We start from the raw sequence: 17,999 nt of genomic DNA on the forward strand, positions 1-17,999 counted from the left end.
GCCTACCTGGTAATAAGGTGTTCTCAACTAGCCTACCTGGTTAAATAAAGGTGTTCTCAACTAGCCTACCTGGTTAAATAAAGGTGTTCTCAACTAGCCTACCTGGTTAAATAAAGGTGTTCTCAACTAGCCACCTGGTTAAATAAAGGTGTTCTCAACTGGCCTACCTGGTTAAATAAAGGTGTTCTCAACTAGCCTACCTGGTTAAATAAAGGTGTTCTCAACTAGCCTACCTGGTTTAAATAAAGGTGTTCTCAACTAGCCTACCTGGTTAAATAAAGGTGTTCTCAACTAGCCTACCTGGTTTAAATAAAGGTGTTCTCAACTAGCCTACCTGGTTAAATAAAGGTGTTCTCAACTAGTCTACCTGGTTAAATAAAGGTGTTCTCAACTAGCCTACCTGGTTAAATAAGGTGTTCTCAACTAGCCTACCCTGGTTAAATAAAGGTTGTTCTCAACTGGCCTACCTGGTTAAATAAAGGTGTTCTCAACTAGCCTACCTGGTTAAATAAAGGTGTTCTCAAACTAGCCTACCTGGTTAAATAAAGGTGTTCTCAACTAGCCTACCTGGTTAAATAAAGGTGTTCTCAACTAGCCTACCTGGTTAAATAAAGGTGTTCTCAACTAGCCTACCTGGTTAAATAAAGGTGTTCTCAACTAGCCTACCTGGTTAAATAAAGGTGTTCTCAACTAGCCTACCTGGTTAAATAAAGGTGTTCTCAACTAGCCTACCTGGTTAAATAAAGGTGTTCTCAACTAGCCTACCTGGTTAAATAAAGGTGTTCTCAACTAGCCTACCTGGTTAAATAAAGGTGTTCTCAACTAGCCTACCTGGTTAAATAAAGGTGTTCTCAACTAGCCTACCTGGTTAAATAAGGTGTTCTCAACTAGTCTACCTGGTTAAATAAAGCAGGGGAACTGGGTTGGCCGACCGAAGGGGAACTGGGGTTGGGCCGCAGGGGAACTGGGGTTGGCCGAAGGGGAACTGGGGTTGGCCGAAGGGGAACTGGGGTTGGCCGCAGGGGAACTGGGGTTGGCCGCAGGGGAACTGGGGTTGGCCGAAGGGGAACTGGGGTTGGCCGCAGGGGAACTGGGGTTGGCCGCAGGGGAACTGGGGTTGGCCGCAGGGGAACTGGGGTTGGCCGCAGGGGAACTGGGGTTGGCCGAAGGGGAACTGGGGTTGGCCGCCGGGTACAGCAGGGGAACTGGGGTTGGCCGAAGGGGAACTGGGGTTGGCCGCAGGGGAACTGGGGTTGGCCGCAGGGGAACTGGGGTTAGCCGCCGGGTACAGCAGGGGAACTGGGGTTGGCCGCAGGGGAACTGGGGTTGGCCGCAGGGGAACTGGGGTTAGCCGCCGGGTACAGCAGGGGAACTGGGGTTAGCCGCCGGGTACAGCAGGGGAACTGGGGTTAGCCGCCGGGTACAGCAGGGGAACTGGGGTTAGCCGCCGGGTACAGCAGGGGAACTGGGGTTAGCCGCCGGGTACAGCAGGGGAACTGGGGTTAGCCGCCGGGTACAGCAGGGGGAACTGGGGTTAGCCGCCGGGTACAGCAGGGGAACTGGGGTTAGCTCCTAGGTACAGCAGGGGAACTGGGGTTAGCCGCAGGGGAACTGGGGTTAGCCGCCGGGTATTGTTCATTATGTAGAGGGGAGAGGCCAGTTACAGGGTCTGTCTGGCCCTCCCATCAACACCTACGTGTTTCTGTTGACTCAGCGTTACTCTCTTTGTCTGTGTGTGTGTGTGTGTGTGTGTGTGTGTGTGTGTGTGTGTGTGTCAAACAATATTAGCCACACACACACACACACAATGACACTCGCAGTGCCATGCAGGTCACTACACTGCTGTGCTCGTTAGCTACTGTTGTGCAGCTGTCCTGGGCATGCTGGTCAGCTGCCACTGAGTAAATGACTCAATCACACAATGGAACTCAAAGCACCACTAGTTAAGAAGTGGAGACTAGCTCTGTGCTAAGAAGTGGAGACTAGCTCTGTGCTAAGAAGTGGGGACTAGCTCTGTGCTAAGAAGTGGAGACTGGCTCTATGCCAAGAAGTGGAGACTGGCTCTATGCCAAGGAGTGGAGACTGGCTCTATGCCAAGGAGTGGAGACTGGCTCTATGCCAAGGAGTGGAGACTGGCTCTATGCCAAGGAGTGGAGACTGGCTCTATGCCAAGGAGTGGAGACTGGCTCTATGCCAAGGAGTGGAGACTGGCTCTATGCCAAGGAGTGGAGACTGGCTCTATGCCAAGGAGTGGAGACTGGCTCTATGCCAAGGAGTGGAGACTGGCTCTATGCCAAGGAGTGGAGACTGGCTCTATGCCAAGGAGTGGAGACTGGCTCTATGCCAAGGAGTGGAGACTGGCTCTATGCCAAGGAGTGGAGACTGGCTCTATGCCAAGAAGTGGAGACTGGCTCTATGCCAAGAAGTGGAGACTGGCTCTATGCTAAGAAGTGGAGACTGGCTCTATGCTAAGAAGTGGAGACTGGCTCTATGCTAAGAAGTGGAGACTGGCTCTATGCTAAGAAGTGGAGACTGGCTCTATGCTAAGAAGTGGAGACTGGCTCTATGCTAAGAAGTGGAGACTGGCGTTAGTCTGTACCTGCACCAAAACTGCAGTTTGTTTCCATCATAATTTGTTCTCTGTCTTTTTAAATGGGAGACATTTTGTTTTCAGAACTTTTTTTAGTTCCATGACTGATCAAAACTAGTTCTCGGGCCTTCAGAGTTGCGCAGCGGTCTAAGGTACGCATCGCATTGCTTGTGGCATCATTACAGACCCGGGTTCGATCCCAGGCTGTGTCACAGCCGGCCGTGACCGGGAGACCTTATGAGGCGACGCACAATTGGCCCAGCGTTGTCCGGGTTAGGGAAGGGTTTGGCCGGCCAGGATGTCCTTGTCCCGTTCGCGCTCTAGACTCCTTGTGGCGGGCCAGGATATCCTTGTCCCGTTCGTGCTCTAGCGACTCCTTGTGGCGGGCCAGGATGTCCTTGTCCCATTCGCGCTCTAGCGACTCCTTGTGGCGGGCCAGGAGGTCCTTGTCCCGTTCGCGCTCTAGCGACTCCTTGTGGCGGGCCAGGATATCCTTGTCCCGTTCGCGCTCTAGCGACTCCTTGTGGCGGGCCAGGATGTCCTTGTCCCGTTCGCGCTCTAGCGACTCCTTGTGGCGGGCCAGGATGTCCTTGTCCTGTTCGCGCTCTAGCGACTCCTTGTGGCGGGCCAGGATGTCCTTGTCTCGTTTGTGCTCTAGGCTCCTTGTGGCGGGCCAGGATGTCCTTGTCCCGTTCGCGCTCTAGCGACTCCTTGTGGCGGGCCAGGATGTCCTTGTCCCGTTCGTGCTCTAGACTCCTTGTGGTGGGCCAGGATGGCCTTGTCCCATTCGTGCTCTAGCGACTCCTTGTGGCGGGCCAGGTGCCTGTAAGCTGACTTCGGTCGCCAGCTGGAAGATATTTCCTCCGACACATTGGTGCGGCTGGCAGTGTTTCCTCCAACACATTGGTGCGGCTGGCTTCTGGGTTAAGCAAGCAGTGTGTCAAGAAGCAGTGCGGCTTGGCAGGGTCGTGTTTCGCAGGACACACGGCTCTCGACCTTCGCCTCTCCTGAGTCCGTACGGGAGTTGCAGCAATGGGACAAGACTGCACCTACCAATTTGGATATCACGAAATTGGGGAGAAAATTAGTGAAATGTTTAATTTTTTGTATTTATTTTTTACAAAAGCTTGTTTTCTTGTCGCTCTGCATTAGACATATTGGTGAGCGATATGTTTGGAACATCAAATTGCAATAAAATGACAGTATCGAATCACAGTTTATATATAGAATCTCAATGCATATGGAGAATCGCAATACACATCATATTGGCACCTACGTTTCGTGATATCGTATTGTGAGGTCCCTGGCAATTCCCAGCCCTAATTATTATTGTTGATGTTATTTTTGTTGTGTGTAGATGTGCCTGGCCTGCCGGAGGGCAGCAACAGAAGACAGTGAAACTACAGCGGAGGGCAGCAACAGAGGACGGTGAAACTACCGTGGAGGGGAGCAACAGAAGACCTTCTCATGGCCTGCCAGTCTGTCTCCATCATCAACATGGACGAGCAGGCCCTGCTGGGGCTCAACCCTAACGCAGATGCCTGCTATAGGCAGAAGGTAAGTCTCATTACACTGTTTGTGTATGTGTGTGTGTGTGCAGTTCATTCATGTGCTTGTAGAGGACAAATCTTGCGGATCCAAACGCGTTGGCTCCTACAAATGATTCTCAGATCCCATGTAGACTGACCCATGTAGACTGGTCCATGTAGACTGACCCATGTAGACTGACCCATGTAGACTCTCCATCCATGGGACTTGAACCAGCGCTCTGTCTCGTCAGACTCTCCACCGAGGGACTTGAACCAGCGCTCTGTCTCGTCAGACTGTCCATCCAGGGGACTTGACAACCAGCGCTCTGTCTCGTCAGACTGTCCATCCATGGGACTTGAACCAGCGCTCTGTCTCGTCAGACTCTCCACCGAGGGACTTGAACCAGCGCTCTGTCTCGTCAGACTGTCCATCCAGGGGACTTGACAACCAGCGCTCTGTCTCGTCAGACTGTCCATCCGTGGGACTTGAACCAGCGCTCTGTCTCGTCAGACTGTCCATCCGTGGGACTTGAACCAGCGCTCTGTCTCGTCAGACTGTCCATCCGTGGGACTTGAACCAGCGCTCTGTCTCGTCAGACTGTCCATCCAGGGGACTTGAACCAGCGCTCTGTCTCGTCAGACTCTCCATCCATGGGACTTGAACCAGCACTCGGTCTCGTCAGACTCTCCATCCGTGGGACTTGACAACCAGCGCTCGGTCTCGTCAGACTCTCCATCCGTGGGACTTGACAACCAGCGCTCTGTCTCGTCAGACTCTCCATCCGTGGGACTTGACAACCAGCGCTCTGTCTCGTCAGACTCTCCATCCGTGGGACTTGAACCAGCGCTCTGTCTCGTCAGACTCTCTATCCAGGGGACTTGAACCAGCGCTCTGTCTCGTCAGACTCTCCATCCAGGGGACTTGAACCAGCGCTCTGTCTCGTCAGACTCTCCATCCGTGGGACTTGACAACCAGCGCTCTGTCTCGTCAGACTCTCCATCCGTGGGACTTGACAACCAGCGCTCTGTCTCGTCAGACTCTCCATCCGTGGGACTTGACAACCAGCGCTCTGTCTCGTCAGACTCTCCATCCGTGGGACTTGACAACCAGCGCTCTGTCTCGTCAGACTCTCCATCCGTGGGACTTGACAACCAGCGCTCTGTCTCGTCAGACTCACCATCCAGGGGACTTGAACCAGCGCTCTGTCTCGTCAGACTCTCCATCCAGGGGACTTGAACCAGCGCTCTGTCTCGTCAGACTCTCCATCCAGGGGACTTGAACCAGCGCTCTGTCTCGTCAGACTCTCCATCCAGGGGACTTGAACCAGCGCTCTGTCTCGTCAGACTCTCCATCCGTGGGACTTGACAACCAGCGCTCTGTCTCGTCAGACTCTCCATCCGTGGGACTTGACAACCAGCGCTCTGTCTCGTCAGACTCTCCATCCGTGGGACTTGACAACCAGCGCTCTGTCTCGTCAGACTCTCCATCCGTGGGACTTGACAACCAGCGCTCTGTCTCGTCAGACTCTCCATCCGTGGGACTTGAACCAGCGCTCTGTCTCGTCAGACTCTCCATCCAGGGGACTTGAACCAGCGCTCTGTCTCGTCAGACTCTCCATCCGTGGGACTTGACAACCAGCGCTCTGTCTCGTCAGACTCACCATCCAGGGGACTTGAACCAGCGCTCTGTCTCGTCAGACTCTCCATCCAGGGGACTTGAACCAGCGCTCTGTCTCGTCAGACTCTCCATCCAGGGGACTTGAACCAGCGCTCTGTCTCGTCAGACTCTCCATCCGTGGGACTTGACAACCAGCGCTCTGTCTCGTCAGACTCTCCATCCGTGGGACTTGACAACCAGCGCTCTGTCTCGTCAGACTCTCCATCCGTGGGACTTGACAACCAGCGCTCTGTCTCGTCAGACTCTCCATCCGTGGGACTTGACAACCAGCGCTCTGTCTCGTCAGACTCTCCATCCGTGGGACTTGACAACCAGCGCTCTGTCTCGTCAGACTCACCATCCAGGGGACTTGAACCAGCGCTCTGTCTCGTCAGACTCTCCATCCGTGGGACTTGACAACCAGCGCTCTGTCTCGTCAGACTCTCCATCCGTGGGACTTGACAACCAGCGCTCTGTCTCGTCAGACTCTCCATCCGTGGGACTTGAACCAGCGCTCTGTCTCGTCAGACTCTCCATCCAGGGGACTTGAACCAGCGCTCTGTCTCGTCAGACTCTCCATCCAGGGGACTTGAACCAGCGCTCTGTCTCGTCAGACTCTCCATCCAGGGGACTTGAACCAGCGCTCTGTCTCGTCAGACTCTCCATCCAGGGGACTTGAACCAGCGCTCTGTCTCGTCAGACTCTCCATCCAGGGGACTTGACAAGTTCTCTCCGCATTAAGTTATGTTGTAACTGGTGCTGTTTACAGACCAGTACCACTACAGACCAGTACCACTACAGACCAGTACCACTCAGGAAGTTAAACATGGCACAAGGCTTCCACCTGGGATCTGCTGTGGAACTACATGTCTAGGAGACCCACGCCAACTCTGTGTCCTTGAGGCAGCCAGCCAGCCTGCCAACCAGCCAGCCAGCCAGCCTGCCTGCCTAACTTGTTCCCTCTCCGCTGTCAGCACGAGTGTTGTTATGGCTGGCTGTAGAATGGGGTAGTTATGGGGGTTTGTGTGGCTGGCTGTAGAATGGGGTAGTTATGGGGGTTTGTGTGGCTGGCTGCATAATGGGGTAGTTATGGGGGTTTGTGTGGCTGGCTGGCTGCAGAATGGGGTAGTTATGGGGGTTGTGTTGCTGGCTGGCTGGCTGTAGAATGGGGTAGTTATGGGGGTTGTTGCTGGCTGGCTGCAGAATGGGGTAGTTATGGGGTTTGTGGCTGGCTGGCTGGCTGGCTGGCTGTAGAATGGGGTAGTTATGGGGGTTTGTGTGGCTGGCTGTAGAACGGGGTAGTTATGGGGGTTTGTGGCTGGCTGGCTGTAGAATGGGGTAGTTATGGGGGTTTGTGTGGCTGGCTGCATAATGGGGTAGTTATGGGGGTTTGTGTGGCTGGCTGCATAATGGGGTAGTTATGGGGGTTTGTGTGGCTGGCTGCATAATGGGGTAGTTATGGGGGTTTGTGTGGCTGGCTGGCTGCAGAATGGGGTAGTTATGGGGGTTGTGTTGCTGGCTGGCTGGCTGTAGAATGGGGTAGTTATGGGGGTTTGTGGCTGGCTGGCTGTAGAATGGGGTAGTTATGGGGTTTGTGTCGCTGGCTGTAGAATGGGGTAGTTATGGGGTTGTGTTGCTGGCTACAGAATGGGGTAGTTATGGGGGGTTGTGTGGCTGGCTGTAGAACGGGGTAGTTATGGGGGTTTGTGGCTGGCTGGCTGTAGAATGGGGTAGTTATGGGGGTTGTGTTGCTGGCTACAGAATGGGGTAGTTATGGGGGGTTGTGTTGCTAGCTACAGAATGGGGTAGTTATGGGGGGTTGTGTGGCTGGCTGCAGAATGGGGTAGTTATGGGGTTTGTGTGGCTGGCTACAGAATGGGGTAGTTATGGGGGTTTGTGTGGTTGGCTGCAGAATGGGGTAGTTATGGGGGTTTGTGTGGTTGGCTGCAGAATGGGGTAGTTATGGGGGGTTGTGTTGCTAGCTACAGAATGGGGTAGTTATGGGGGGTTGTGTGGCTGGCTGCAGAATGGGGTAGTTATGGGGTTAGTGTGGCTGGCTGCAGAATGGGGTAGTTATGGGGTTTGTGTGGCTGGCTACAGAATGGGGTAGTTATGGGGGTTTGTGTGGTTGGCTGCAGAATGGGGTAGTTATGGGGGTTTGTGTGGTTGGCTGCAGAATGGGGTAGTTATGGGGGTTTGTGTGGCTGGCTGTAGAATGGGGTAGTTATGGGGGTTTATGTGGCTGGCTGGCTGCAGAATGGGGTAGTTATGGCGTTTGTGTGGCTGGCACCAGAATGGGGTAGTTATGGGGGTTGTGTGGTTGGCTGCAGAATGGGGTAGTTATGGGGTTTGTGTGGCTGGCACCAGAATGGGGTAGTTATGGGGGTTGTGTGGTTGGCTGCAGAATGGGGTAGTTATGGGGGTTGTGTGGCTGGCTGGCTGCAGAATGGGGTAGTTATGGGGTTTGTGTGGCTGGCACCAGAATGGGGTAGTTATGGGGGTTTGTGTGGCTGGCACCAGAATGGGGTAGTTATGGGGGTTGTGTGGTTGGCTGCAGAATGGGGTAGTTATGGGGTTTGTGTGGCTGGCACCAGAATGGGGTAGTTATGGGGGTTGTGTGGTTGGCTGCAGAATGGGGTAGTTATGGGGGTTGTGTGGCTGGCTGCAGAATGGGGTAGTTATGGGGGTTTGTGTGGCTGGCTCCAGAATGGGGTAGTTATGGGGGTTTGTGTTGCTGGCTGTAGAATGGGGTAGTTATGGGGGATGTGTTGCTGGCTGTAGAATGGGGTAGTTATGGGGGTTTGTGTGGCTGGCTACAGAATTGGGTAGTTATGGGGGTTTGTGTGGCTGGCTACAGAATTGGGTAGTTATGGGGGTTTGTGTGGCTGGCTACAGAATGGGGTAGTTATGGGGGTTGTGTGGTTGGCTGCAGAATGGGGTAGTTATGGGGTTTGTGTGGCTGGCACCAGAATGGGGTAGTTATGGGGGTTGTGTGGTTGGCTGCAGAATGGGGTAGTTATGGGGGTTGTGTGGCTGGCTGCAGAATGGGGTAGTTATGGGGGTTTGTGTGGCTGGCTCCAGAATGGGGTAGTTATGGGGGTTTGTGTTGCTGGCTGTAGAATGGGGTAGTTATGGGGGATGTGTTGCTGGCTGTAGAATGGGGTAGTTATGGGGGTTTGTGTGGCTGGCTACAGAATTGGGTAGTTATGGGGGTTTGTGTGGCTGGCTACAGAATTGGGTAGTTATGGGGGTTTGTGTGGCTGGCTACAGAATGGGGTAGTTATGGGGGTTGTGTTGCTGGCTGGCTGGCTGGCTGCAGAATGGGGTAGTTATGGGGGTTGTGTTGCTAGCTGCAGAATGGGGAAGTTATGGGGGTTGTGTGGCTGGCTGTAGAATGGGGTAGTTATGGGGGTTGTGTTGCTGGCTGCAGAATGGGGTAGTTATGGGGGTTTGTGTGGCTGGCTGCAGAATGGGGTAGTTATGGGGGTTTGTGTGGCTGGCTGTAGAATGGGGTAGTTATGGGGGTTGTGTTGCTGGCTGGCTGCAGAATGGGGTAGTTATGTGTCAGATTCAGAAGCTCTGTTTCTCTCCCTTTTCTAACTCTTGTTTCTCTCTCTGCTCCTGTTTCTCTCTCTCTCTGCTTCTGTTTCTCTCTCTCTCTGCTTCTGTTTCTCTCTCTCTCTGCTCCTGTTTCTCTCTCTCTGCTCCTGTTTCTCTCTCTCTGCTTCTGTTTCTCTCTCTCTGCTCCTGTTTCTCTCTCTCTGCTCCTGTTTCTCTCTCTCTGCTTCTGTTTCTCTCTGCTTCTGTTTCTCTCTCTCTCTGCTTCTGTTTCTCTCTCTCTCTCTGCTCCTGTTTCTCTCTCTCTCTGCTCCTGTTTCTCTCTCTCTCTGCTCCTGTTTCTCTCTCTCTCTGCTCCTGTTTCTCTCTCTCTGCTCCTGTTTCTCTCTCTCTGCTCCTGTTTCTCTCTCTCTGCTCCTGTTTCTCTCTCTCTGCTCCTGTTTCTCTCTCTCTGCTCCTGTTTCTCTCTCTGCTCCTGTTTCTCTCTCTGCTCCTGTTTCTCTCTCTGCTCCTGTTTCTCTCTCTCGGCTCCTGTTTCTCTCTCTCTGCTCCTGTTTCTCTCTCTCTGCTTATGTTTCTCTCTCTCTCTGCTTATGTTTCTCTCTCTCTCTGCTTATGTTTCTCTCTCTCTCTGCTCCTGTTTCTCTCTCTCTGCTCCTGTTTCTCTCTCTCTGCTCCTGTTTCTCTCTCTCTCTGCTTCTGTTTCTCTCTCTCTCTGCTTCTGTTTCTCTCTCTCTCTGATTCTGTTTCTCTCTCTCTCTGCTCCTGTTTCTCTCTCTCTCTGCTCCTGTTTCTCTCTCTCTGCTCCTGTTTCTCTCTCTCTCTGCTCCTGTTTCTCTCTCTCTGCTCCTGTTTCTCTCTCTCTCTGCTTCTGTTTCTCTCTCTCTCTCTGCTTCTGTTTCTCTCTCTCTCTCTGCTTCTGTTTCTCTCTCTCTCTGCTCCTGTTTCTCTCTCTCTGCTCCTGTTTCTCTCTCTCTCTGCTTCTGTTTCTCTCTCTCTCTGCTTCTGTTTCTCTCTCTCTCTGCTCCTGTTTCTCTCTCTCTGCTCCTGTTTCTCTCTCTCTCTGCTCCTGTTTGTCTCTCTCTCTGCTCCTGTTTCTCTCTCTCTCTGCTCCTGTTTCTCTCTCTCTCTGCTCCTGTTTCTCCTCCTCAGGCAATGGTGTATTTTGAGCAGTTGAAGGAGTCCCAGGATGCCTGGGAGGTGTGTGCAGAGGCCCTGGCTAAAGGCATTTACAGGTGAGACCCATTAGTTGGTAGGATTCTGATTAGAGACGGTACAGTATCCTTCTACTCACACCTGGGAGGTTTCAGATTCCAACCTGTTCTACTGCTTGGTCTCCCTGTTGGTCCTACTCTGGTCTCCCTGTTGGTCTCCCTGTTGGTCCTTCTCTGGTCTCCCTGTTGGTCCTACTCTGGTCTCCCTGTTGGTCTCCCTGTTGGTGTCCTTGTTGGTCCTTCTCTGGTCTCCCTGTTGGTCTCCCTGTTGGTGTCCCTGTTGGTCCTACTCTGGTCTCCCTGTTGGTCTCCCTGTTGGTCCTACTCTGGTCTCCCTGTTGGTCTCCCTGTTGGTCCTATTCTGGTCTCCCTGTTGGTCTCCCTGTTGGTCCTACTCTGGTCTCCCTGTTGGTCCTACTCTGGTCTCCCTGTTGGTCTCCCTGTTGGTGTCCCTGTTGGTCCTTCTCTGGTCTCCCTGTTGGTCTCCCTGTTGGTCTCCCTGTTGGTCCTTCTCTGGTCTCCCTGTTGGTCTCCCTGTTGGTCCTTCTCTGGTCTCCCTGTTGGTCCTTCTCTGGTCTCCCTGTTGGTCCTTCTCTGGACTCTGGTCTCCCTGTTGGTATCCCCATTGGTCCTTCTCTGGTCTCCCTGTTGGTCTCCCTGTTGGTCTCCCTGTTGGTCCTTCTCTGGTCTCCCTGTTGGTCTCCCTGTTGGTCCTTCTCTGGTCTCCCTGTTGGTCCTTCTCTGGTCTCCCTGTTGGTCCTTCTCTGGACTCTGGTCTCCCTGTTGGTCCTTCTCTGGACTCTGGTCTCCCTGTTGGTATCCCTATTGGTCCTTCTCTGGACTCTGGTCTCCCTGTTGGTATCCCTATTGGTCCTTCTCTGGACTCTGGTCTCCCTGTTGGTATCCCTATTGGTCCTTCTCTGGACTCTGGTCTCCCTGTTGGTATCCCTATTGGTCCTTCTCTGGACTCTGGTCTCCCTGTTGGTATCCCTATTGGTCCTTCTCTGGTCTCCCTGTTGGTCCTTCTCTGGACTCTGGTCTTCCTGTTGGTCTCCCTGTTGGTCCTTCTCTGGTCTCCCTGTTGGTCCTTCTCTGGTCTCCCTGTTGGTCCTTCTCTGGACTCTGGTCTCCCTGTTGGTATCCCTATTGGTCCTTCTCTGGTCTCCCTGTTGGTCTCCCTGTTGGTCTCCCTGTTGGTCCTTCTCTGGTCTCCCTGTTGGTCTCCCTGTTGGTCCTTCTCTGGTCTCCCTGTTGGTCCTTCTCTGGTCTCCCTGTTGGTCCTTCTCTGGTCTCTGGTCTCCCTGTTGGTATCCCTATTGGTCCTTCTCTGGACTCTGGTTTCCCTGTTGGTATCCCTATTGGTCCTTCTCTGGACTCTGGTCTCCCTGTTGGTATCCCTATTGGTCCTTCTCTGGACTCTGGTCTCCCTGTTGGTCCTTCTCTGGTCTCTGGTCTCCCAGACCATATATTGCATTGTAATATCTTTATTAATCCCTCGCTCTGTGACGACCCTGTGTTGTATTGTAATAACTTTATTAATCCCTCGCTCTGTGACGACCCTGTGTTGTATTGTAATAACTTTATTAATCCCTCGCTCTGTGACGACCCTGTGTTGTATTGTAATAACTTTATTAATCCCTCGCTCTGTGACGACCCTGTGTTGTATTGTAATAACTTTATTAATCCCTCGCTCTGTGACGACCCTGTGTTGTATTGTAATAACTTTATTAATCCCTCGCTCTGTGACGACCCTGTGTTGTATTGTAATAACTTTATTAATCCCTCGCTCTGTGACGACCCTGTGTTGTATTGTAATAACTTTATTAATCCCTCGCTCTGTGACGACCCTGTGTTGTATTGTAATAACTTTATTAATCCCTCGCTCTGTGACGACCCTGTGTTGTATTGTAATAACTTTATTAATCCCTCTCTCAGTGACGACCATGTGAAGTTCTTCTGTTTCCAAGTCCTGGAGCACCAGATCAAGTACAGGTGAGAGGAGGGGAAGGAGAGGTGGAGAGAGGGTGGAGGAGGAGGGGGGGGGAAGAGAGAGAGAGAGGAGGGGAAGGAGAGGTGGAGGAGGGGGAGAGAGAGAGAGAGAGGGGAGGAGGGGAAGGAGAGGTAGAGGAGAGGAAGTACCTCTGTCAGCTGTCATCCTGCCACTAGTCTGATAGATGATGAATTAGGAAGTCTGTGATAATAGGTTGACTGTTCCTCCAATCCCATTGACTCCAGATAACAGCTAATGCTGTCACCTTTTCCCATGCTTTCACAGTAGGTCATTAAAGTACTGTCACCTTTTCCCAGTAGAGCATTAAAGTACTGTCACCTTTTCTCATGCTTTCACAGTAGGGCATTAAAGTACTGTCACCTTTTCCCAGTAGAGCATTAAAGTACTGTCACCTTTTCTCATGCTTTCACAGTAGGGCATTAAAGTACTGTCACCTTTTCCCATGCTTTCACAGTAGGGCATTAAAGTACTGTCACCTTTTCCCATGCTTTCCCAGTAGGGCATTAAAGTACTGTCACCTTTTCCCAGTAGAGCATTAAAGTACTGTCACCTTTTCCCAGTAGAGCATTAAAGTACTGTCACCTTTTCACAGTAGGGCATTAAAGTACTGTCACCTTTTCACAGTAGGGCATTAAAGTACTGTCACCTTTTCTCATGCTTTCACAGTAGGGCATTAAAGTACTGTCACATTTTCTCATGCTTTCACAGTAGGGCATTAAAGTACTGTCACCTTTTCCCATGCTTTCACAGTAGGGCATTAAAGTACTGTCACCTTTTCCCAGTAGAGCATTAAAGTACTGTCACCTTTTCCCAGTAGGGCATTAAAGTACTGTCACCTTTTCCCATGCTTTCACAGTAGGGCATTAAAGTACTGTCACCTTTTCCCAGTAGAGCATAAAAGTACTGTCACCTTTCTTCCTACCATCTGACTGAAAACCATGTAATGTGTCTCTGTCAGCAGCATTCCTCTATGAAGTAGTCCTGAACAGAAAGTGACTGTGTTGTGTGTTTTGTCCCAGACATGGAGGGCTCAGTCCTGCCCAGCAACAGCTGATCAGAGAAACCCTGATGAAGTGGCTGCAGGGTCAGGTGGGGCTTCTCTGTCACTTAGTCAACCTGTCACAACAACGTAGCACGTTTCATCAACAACACTATTTGTTACTTGATCTGTCATTAGTTACACATTTCATCAACAACACTATTTGTTACTTGATCTGTCGTTAGTTACAACTTTCATCAACAACACTATTTGTTACTTGAGCTGTCATTAGTTACACATTTCATCAACAACACTATTTGTTACTTGATCTGTCGTTAGTTACAACTTTCATCAACAACACTATTTGTTACTTGAGCTGTCGTTAGTTACACGTTTTTATACAGTCATGAAGTTGACTCTCTTCCACACCTGAATTCCTGAATTGAAAAATTGTATTAGAAAATGAATTTCAATATGCTATTCTCCTTCTCTGCTATCCCCACAATCCTTCCCTCCTCCTCTTTATCTTCTTCCTCCTCCTCTTCTTCTTCCTTCCCCTCCTCTTCTGCTCCTCCTCTTCTTCTTCCTCCTCCTCTTCTTCTTCCTTCCCCCCCTCTTCTTCATCTTCCTCCTCTTCTTCCTTCCCTTCCTCTTCCCCTTCTTCCCTTCTTCTTCCTCCTCCCCCCTCTTCTTCTTCTTCCTTCCTCCTCCTCTTCATCCTTCCCCTCCGTCTCCTCCCCCTTCCTCCCCCTCCTCTCCAGTTAATGAACTCTCAACCAGAGAAGCCGTTCATCCGTAACAAGGCAGCCCAGGTGTTTGCTCTGACCTTCGTGATGGAGTACCTGACCCACTGGCCCAAGTTCTTCTTCGACCTGCTGTCTCTAGTGGGCCTGAACCCACATGGGGTCGACGTCTACCTCAGAACACTGATGGCTATCGACGCTGAGGTGGTGGACAGAGACATCCTGCACTCCCCTGAGGTAAGAGGACACTGAGGTGGTGGAGGACGCCCCCCTCCCCTCCCAGTCTCTAACTTCTCTCTGTCTCTCTCTCTACTTCTCTCTCTACTTCTCTCCCCTTCCCTCCCCCTCTCTCTCTTCTCCTCTCCTCTCTCTCCCCTCTCTCTAGGAGGTTCGTAGGAACACATTAATAAAAGATGGTATGAGGGAGCAGGTCATCCCCAGCCTGGTTGAGTCCTGGTACCAGATCCTCGGGGCCTATCAGCAGTCTCACCCTGAGATCACCTGTCAATGTCTGGAGGTAGTGGGGGCATACGTCTCCTGGATAGACCTCAACCTCATTGCCAACGACAGGTACGTCTGTCTGTGGTCAGTCTGTGTGGTCAGTGGCTGTCTGTGTGGTCAGTCTGTGCGGTCAGTCTGTGTGGTCAGTGGCAGTCTGTGTGGTCAGTGTATGTCTGTGGTCAGTATGTCTGTGGTCTGTCTGTGTGGTCAGTCTGTGGTCAGTGGCTGTCTGTGTGGTCAGTGGCTGTCTGTGTGGTCAGTGGCTGTCTGTGTGGTCAGTCTGTGTGGTCAGTCTGTGCGGTCAGTGGCAGTCTGTGTGGTCAGTGGCAGTCTGTGTGGTCAGTGTATGTCTGTGGTCTGTCTGTGTGGTCTGTCTGTGTGGTCAGTGGCTGTCTGTGTGGTCAGTGGCTGTCTGTGTGGTCAGTGGCTGTCTGTGTGGTCAGTCTGTGGTCAGTGGCAGTCTGTGTGGTCAGTGTCTGTCTGTCTGTGGTCAGTGGCTGTCAGTGTCTGTCTGTCTGTGGTCAGTGGCTGTCTGTGTGGTCAGTCTGTGGTCAGTGGCTGTCTGTGTGGTCAGTGGCTGTCTGTGTGGTCAGTCTGCGTGGTCAGTCTGGGTGGTCAGTGTCTGTCTGTGTGGTCAGTGGCAGTCTGTGTGGTCAGTCTCTGTCTGTGTGGTCAGTGGCAGTCTGTGTGGTCAGTCTGTGGTCAGTGTCTGTCTGTGTGGTCAGTGGCTGTCTGTGTGGTCAGTGGCTGTCTGTGTGGTCAGTCTGTGTGTGTGGTCAGTGTCTGTCTGTGTGGTCAGTCTGGGTGGTCAGTGTCTGTCTGTGTGGTCAGTGGCAGTCTGTGTGGTCAGTGTATGTCTGTGTGGTCAGTGGCTGTCTGTGTGGTCAGTATGTGTGGTCAGTGTCTGTCTGTGTGGTCAGTCTGTCTGTGTGGTCAGTGTCTGTCTGTGTGGTCAGTGGCAGTCTGTGTGGTCAGTCTGTGGTCAGTGTCTGTCTGTGTGGTCAGTGTCTGTCTGTGTGGTCTGTCTGTGTGGTCTCTCTGTGGTCAGTCGTTTCATTCTCAACCAGGATTCCTGTGGAATGCCGTTTTGGTCTTTGTGTGTATATAATATACACTATTTGACGGGCCAATGAAGCTTGTTGACCAATCAGGACCTGAATATGACGTCATAATGTAACGCATTAATACATTATTACACATTGATTAGACGATCCCTCGTATTTCATATATCACAATGATTCATCAATACGTACAGTATGCTATGATGCTGGTAAAGTTGTCTCGCGCAGGTACCAAGCTAAAGCTAGCTAGGTACCAAGCTAAAGCTAGCTAGGTACCAAGCTAAAGCTAGCTAGGTACCAAGCTAAAGCTAGCTAGGTACCAAGCTAAAGCTAGCTAGGTACCAAGCTAAAGCTAGCTAGGTACCAAGCTAAAGCTAGCTAGGTACCAAGCTAAAGCTAGCTAGGTACCAAGCTAAAGCTAGCTACCCCAGAAGTTGCGGTTGAACAGATGATGCTTTATTACCAACGCGGTCTTGTAAACACATCGTTCGTGGCCGGTGTTTGCTTGTATCTGGTGCTACTGTATCTACTATACTGTGTTGTACAGCTTTGACAGAGCTACTGTATCTACTATACTGTGTTGCAGACTTCTTTGTACAGCTTTGACAGAGCTACTGTATCTACTATACTGTGTTGTACAGCTTTGACAGAGCTACTGTATCTACTATACTGTGTTGTACAGCTTTGACAGAGCTACTGTATCTACTATACTGTGTTGCAGACTTCTTTGTACAGCTTTGACAGAGCTACTGTATCTCTTTGACACGCAAAGACCCAAACGGCGTTTCATAGTATGTCGTGAAGCTAATAGCAGTGACACTATTACTGTGTAACTCTGGTAAGGCAACATCTGAAAAATATCACACTTGGTACTAGAGGCCGATTATGATTTTTCAAAGCCGATACCGATTAATCATAAATAAAAAAAAATGTAAATTTTATATATATATATTTTTTTTTAATGTTAAAATATATTTGTAATAATGACAATTACAACAATACTGAATGAACACTTTTAACTTAATATAATGCATCAATAAAATACATTTTGCCTCAAGAAAAATTATGTAACTCAATTTGGTTTAAATAATAATATTGCAAAAACAAGGTGTTGGAGAAAAAAGTAAAAGTGCAATATGTGCCATGTAAGAAAGCTAACGTTTGAGTTCCTTGCTCAGAACATGAGAACATATGAAAGCTGGTGTTTCCTTTTAACATGAGTCTTCAATATTCCCAGGTAAGAAGTTGTAGGTTGTAGTTATTATAGGAATTATAGAACTATTTCTCTATCATTTGTATTTCATTAACCTTTGACTATTGGATGTTCTTATAGGCACTTTAGTATTGCCAGTGTAACAGTATAGCTTCCGTCCCTCTCCTCGCTCCTCCCTGGGCTCGAACCAGGAACACAACGACAACAGCCACCATCGAAGCAGCGTTACCCATGCAGAGCAAGGGGAACAACTACTAGAAGGCTCAGAGCGAGTGACATTTTAAACACTATTAGCGCGCGCTAACTAGCCAGCCATTTCACTTCGGTTACACCAGCCTCATCTCGGGAGTTGATAGGCTTGAAGTCATAAACAGCGCAATGCTTTTGACGCACAATGAAGAGCTGCACAATGTTTACGCGCCTTCTTCTGCCTACCACCGCTCAGTCAGATTATATGCAACGCAGGACACGCTAGATAATATCTAGTAACCATGTGACGTTAACTAGTGATTGTGATTGATTGTTTTTTCTAAGATAAGTTTAATACTAGCTAGCAACTTACCTTGGCTTACTGCATTTGCGTAACAGTCTCCTTGTGGTGTGCAACGAGAGAGAGGCAGGTCGTTATTGCGTTGGTCTTGTTAAATGTAAGGGTGCAAGACTGGATCCCCCGAGCTGACAAGGTGAAAATCTGTCGTTCTGCCCCTGAACGAGGCAGTTAACCCACCCTTCCTAGGCCGTCATTGAAAGTAAGAATGTGTTCTTAACTGACTTGCCTAGTTAAATATATATTTTTTAAAGAATCGGCAAATCGGCACCCAAAAAATACAGAATACCGATTGTTATGAAACCCTGAAATCGGCCATTCTGATTAATCGGCCGACCTCTACTTGGTTCCTTGACCAGTCGGCAAAAGCCAACACGACAGATAACGGTTGATTGT

The 17,999-nt window shown here is 50.7% G+C and overlaps 1 protein-coding gene across 3 annotated transcripts in view; it reads left to right on the forward strand.

Moving 5' to 3' along the window:
- The window catches only part of LOC109876494 (exportin-T), a 54,236-nt gene that overhangs the window by 10,660 nt on the left and 25,577 nt on the right, over positions 1-17,999 (forward strand). For all 3 annotated transcript variants that reach the window (XM_031820625.1, XM_031820627.1, XM_031820626.1), the window contains exons 2-7: positions 3,948-4,147; positions 10,487-10,569; positions 12,484-12,540; positions 13,579-13,648; positions 14,300-14,518; positions 14,667-14,851. In XM_031820625.1, coding sequence (XP_031676485.1) covers positions 4,058-4,147; positions 10,487-10,569; positions 12,484-12,540; positions 13,579-13,648; positions 14,300-14,518; positions 14,667-14,851 — 704 coding nt within the window. In that variant the 5' untranslated portion in view covers positions 3,948-4,057. The remainder of the gene's footprint in view (positions 1-3,947; positions 4,148-10,486; positions 10,570-12,483; positions 12,541-13,578; positions 13,649-14,299; positions 14,519-14,666; positions 14,852-17,999) is intronic.

This window comes from Oncorhynchus kisutch, unplaced genomic scaffold, assembly GCF_002021735.2.
Source record: "Oncorhynchus kisutch isolate 150728-3 unplaced genomic scaffold, Okis_V2 scaffold3554, whole genome shotgun sequence".
NCBI lineage: Eukaryota > Metazoa > Chordata > Actinopteri > Salmoniformes > Salmonidae > Oncorhynchus > Oncorhynchus kisutch.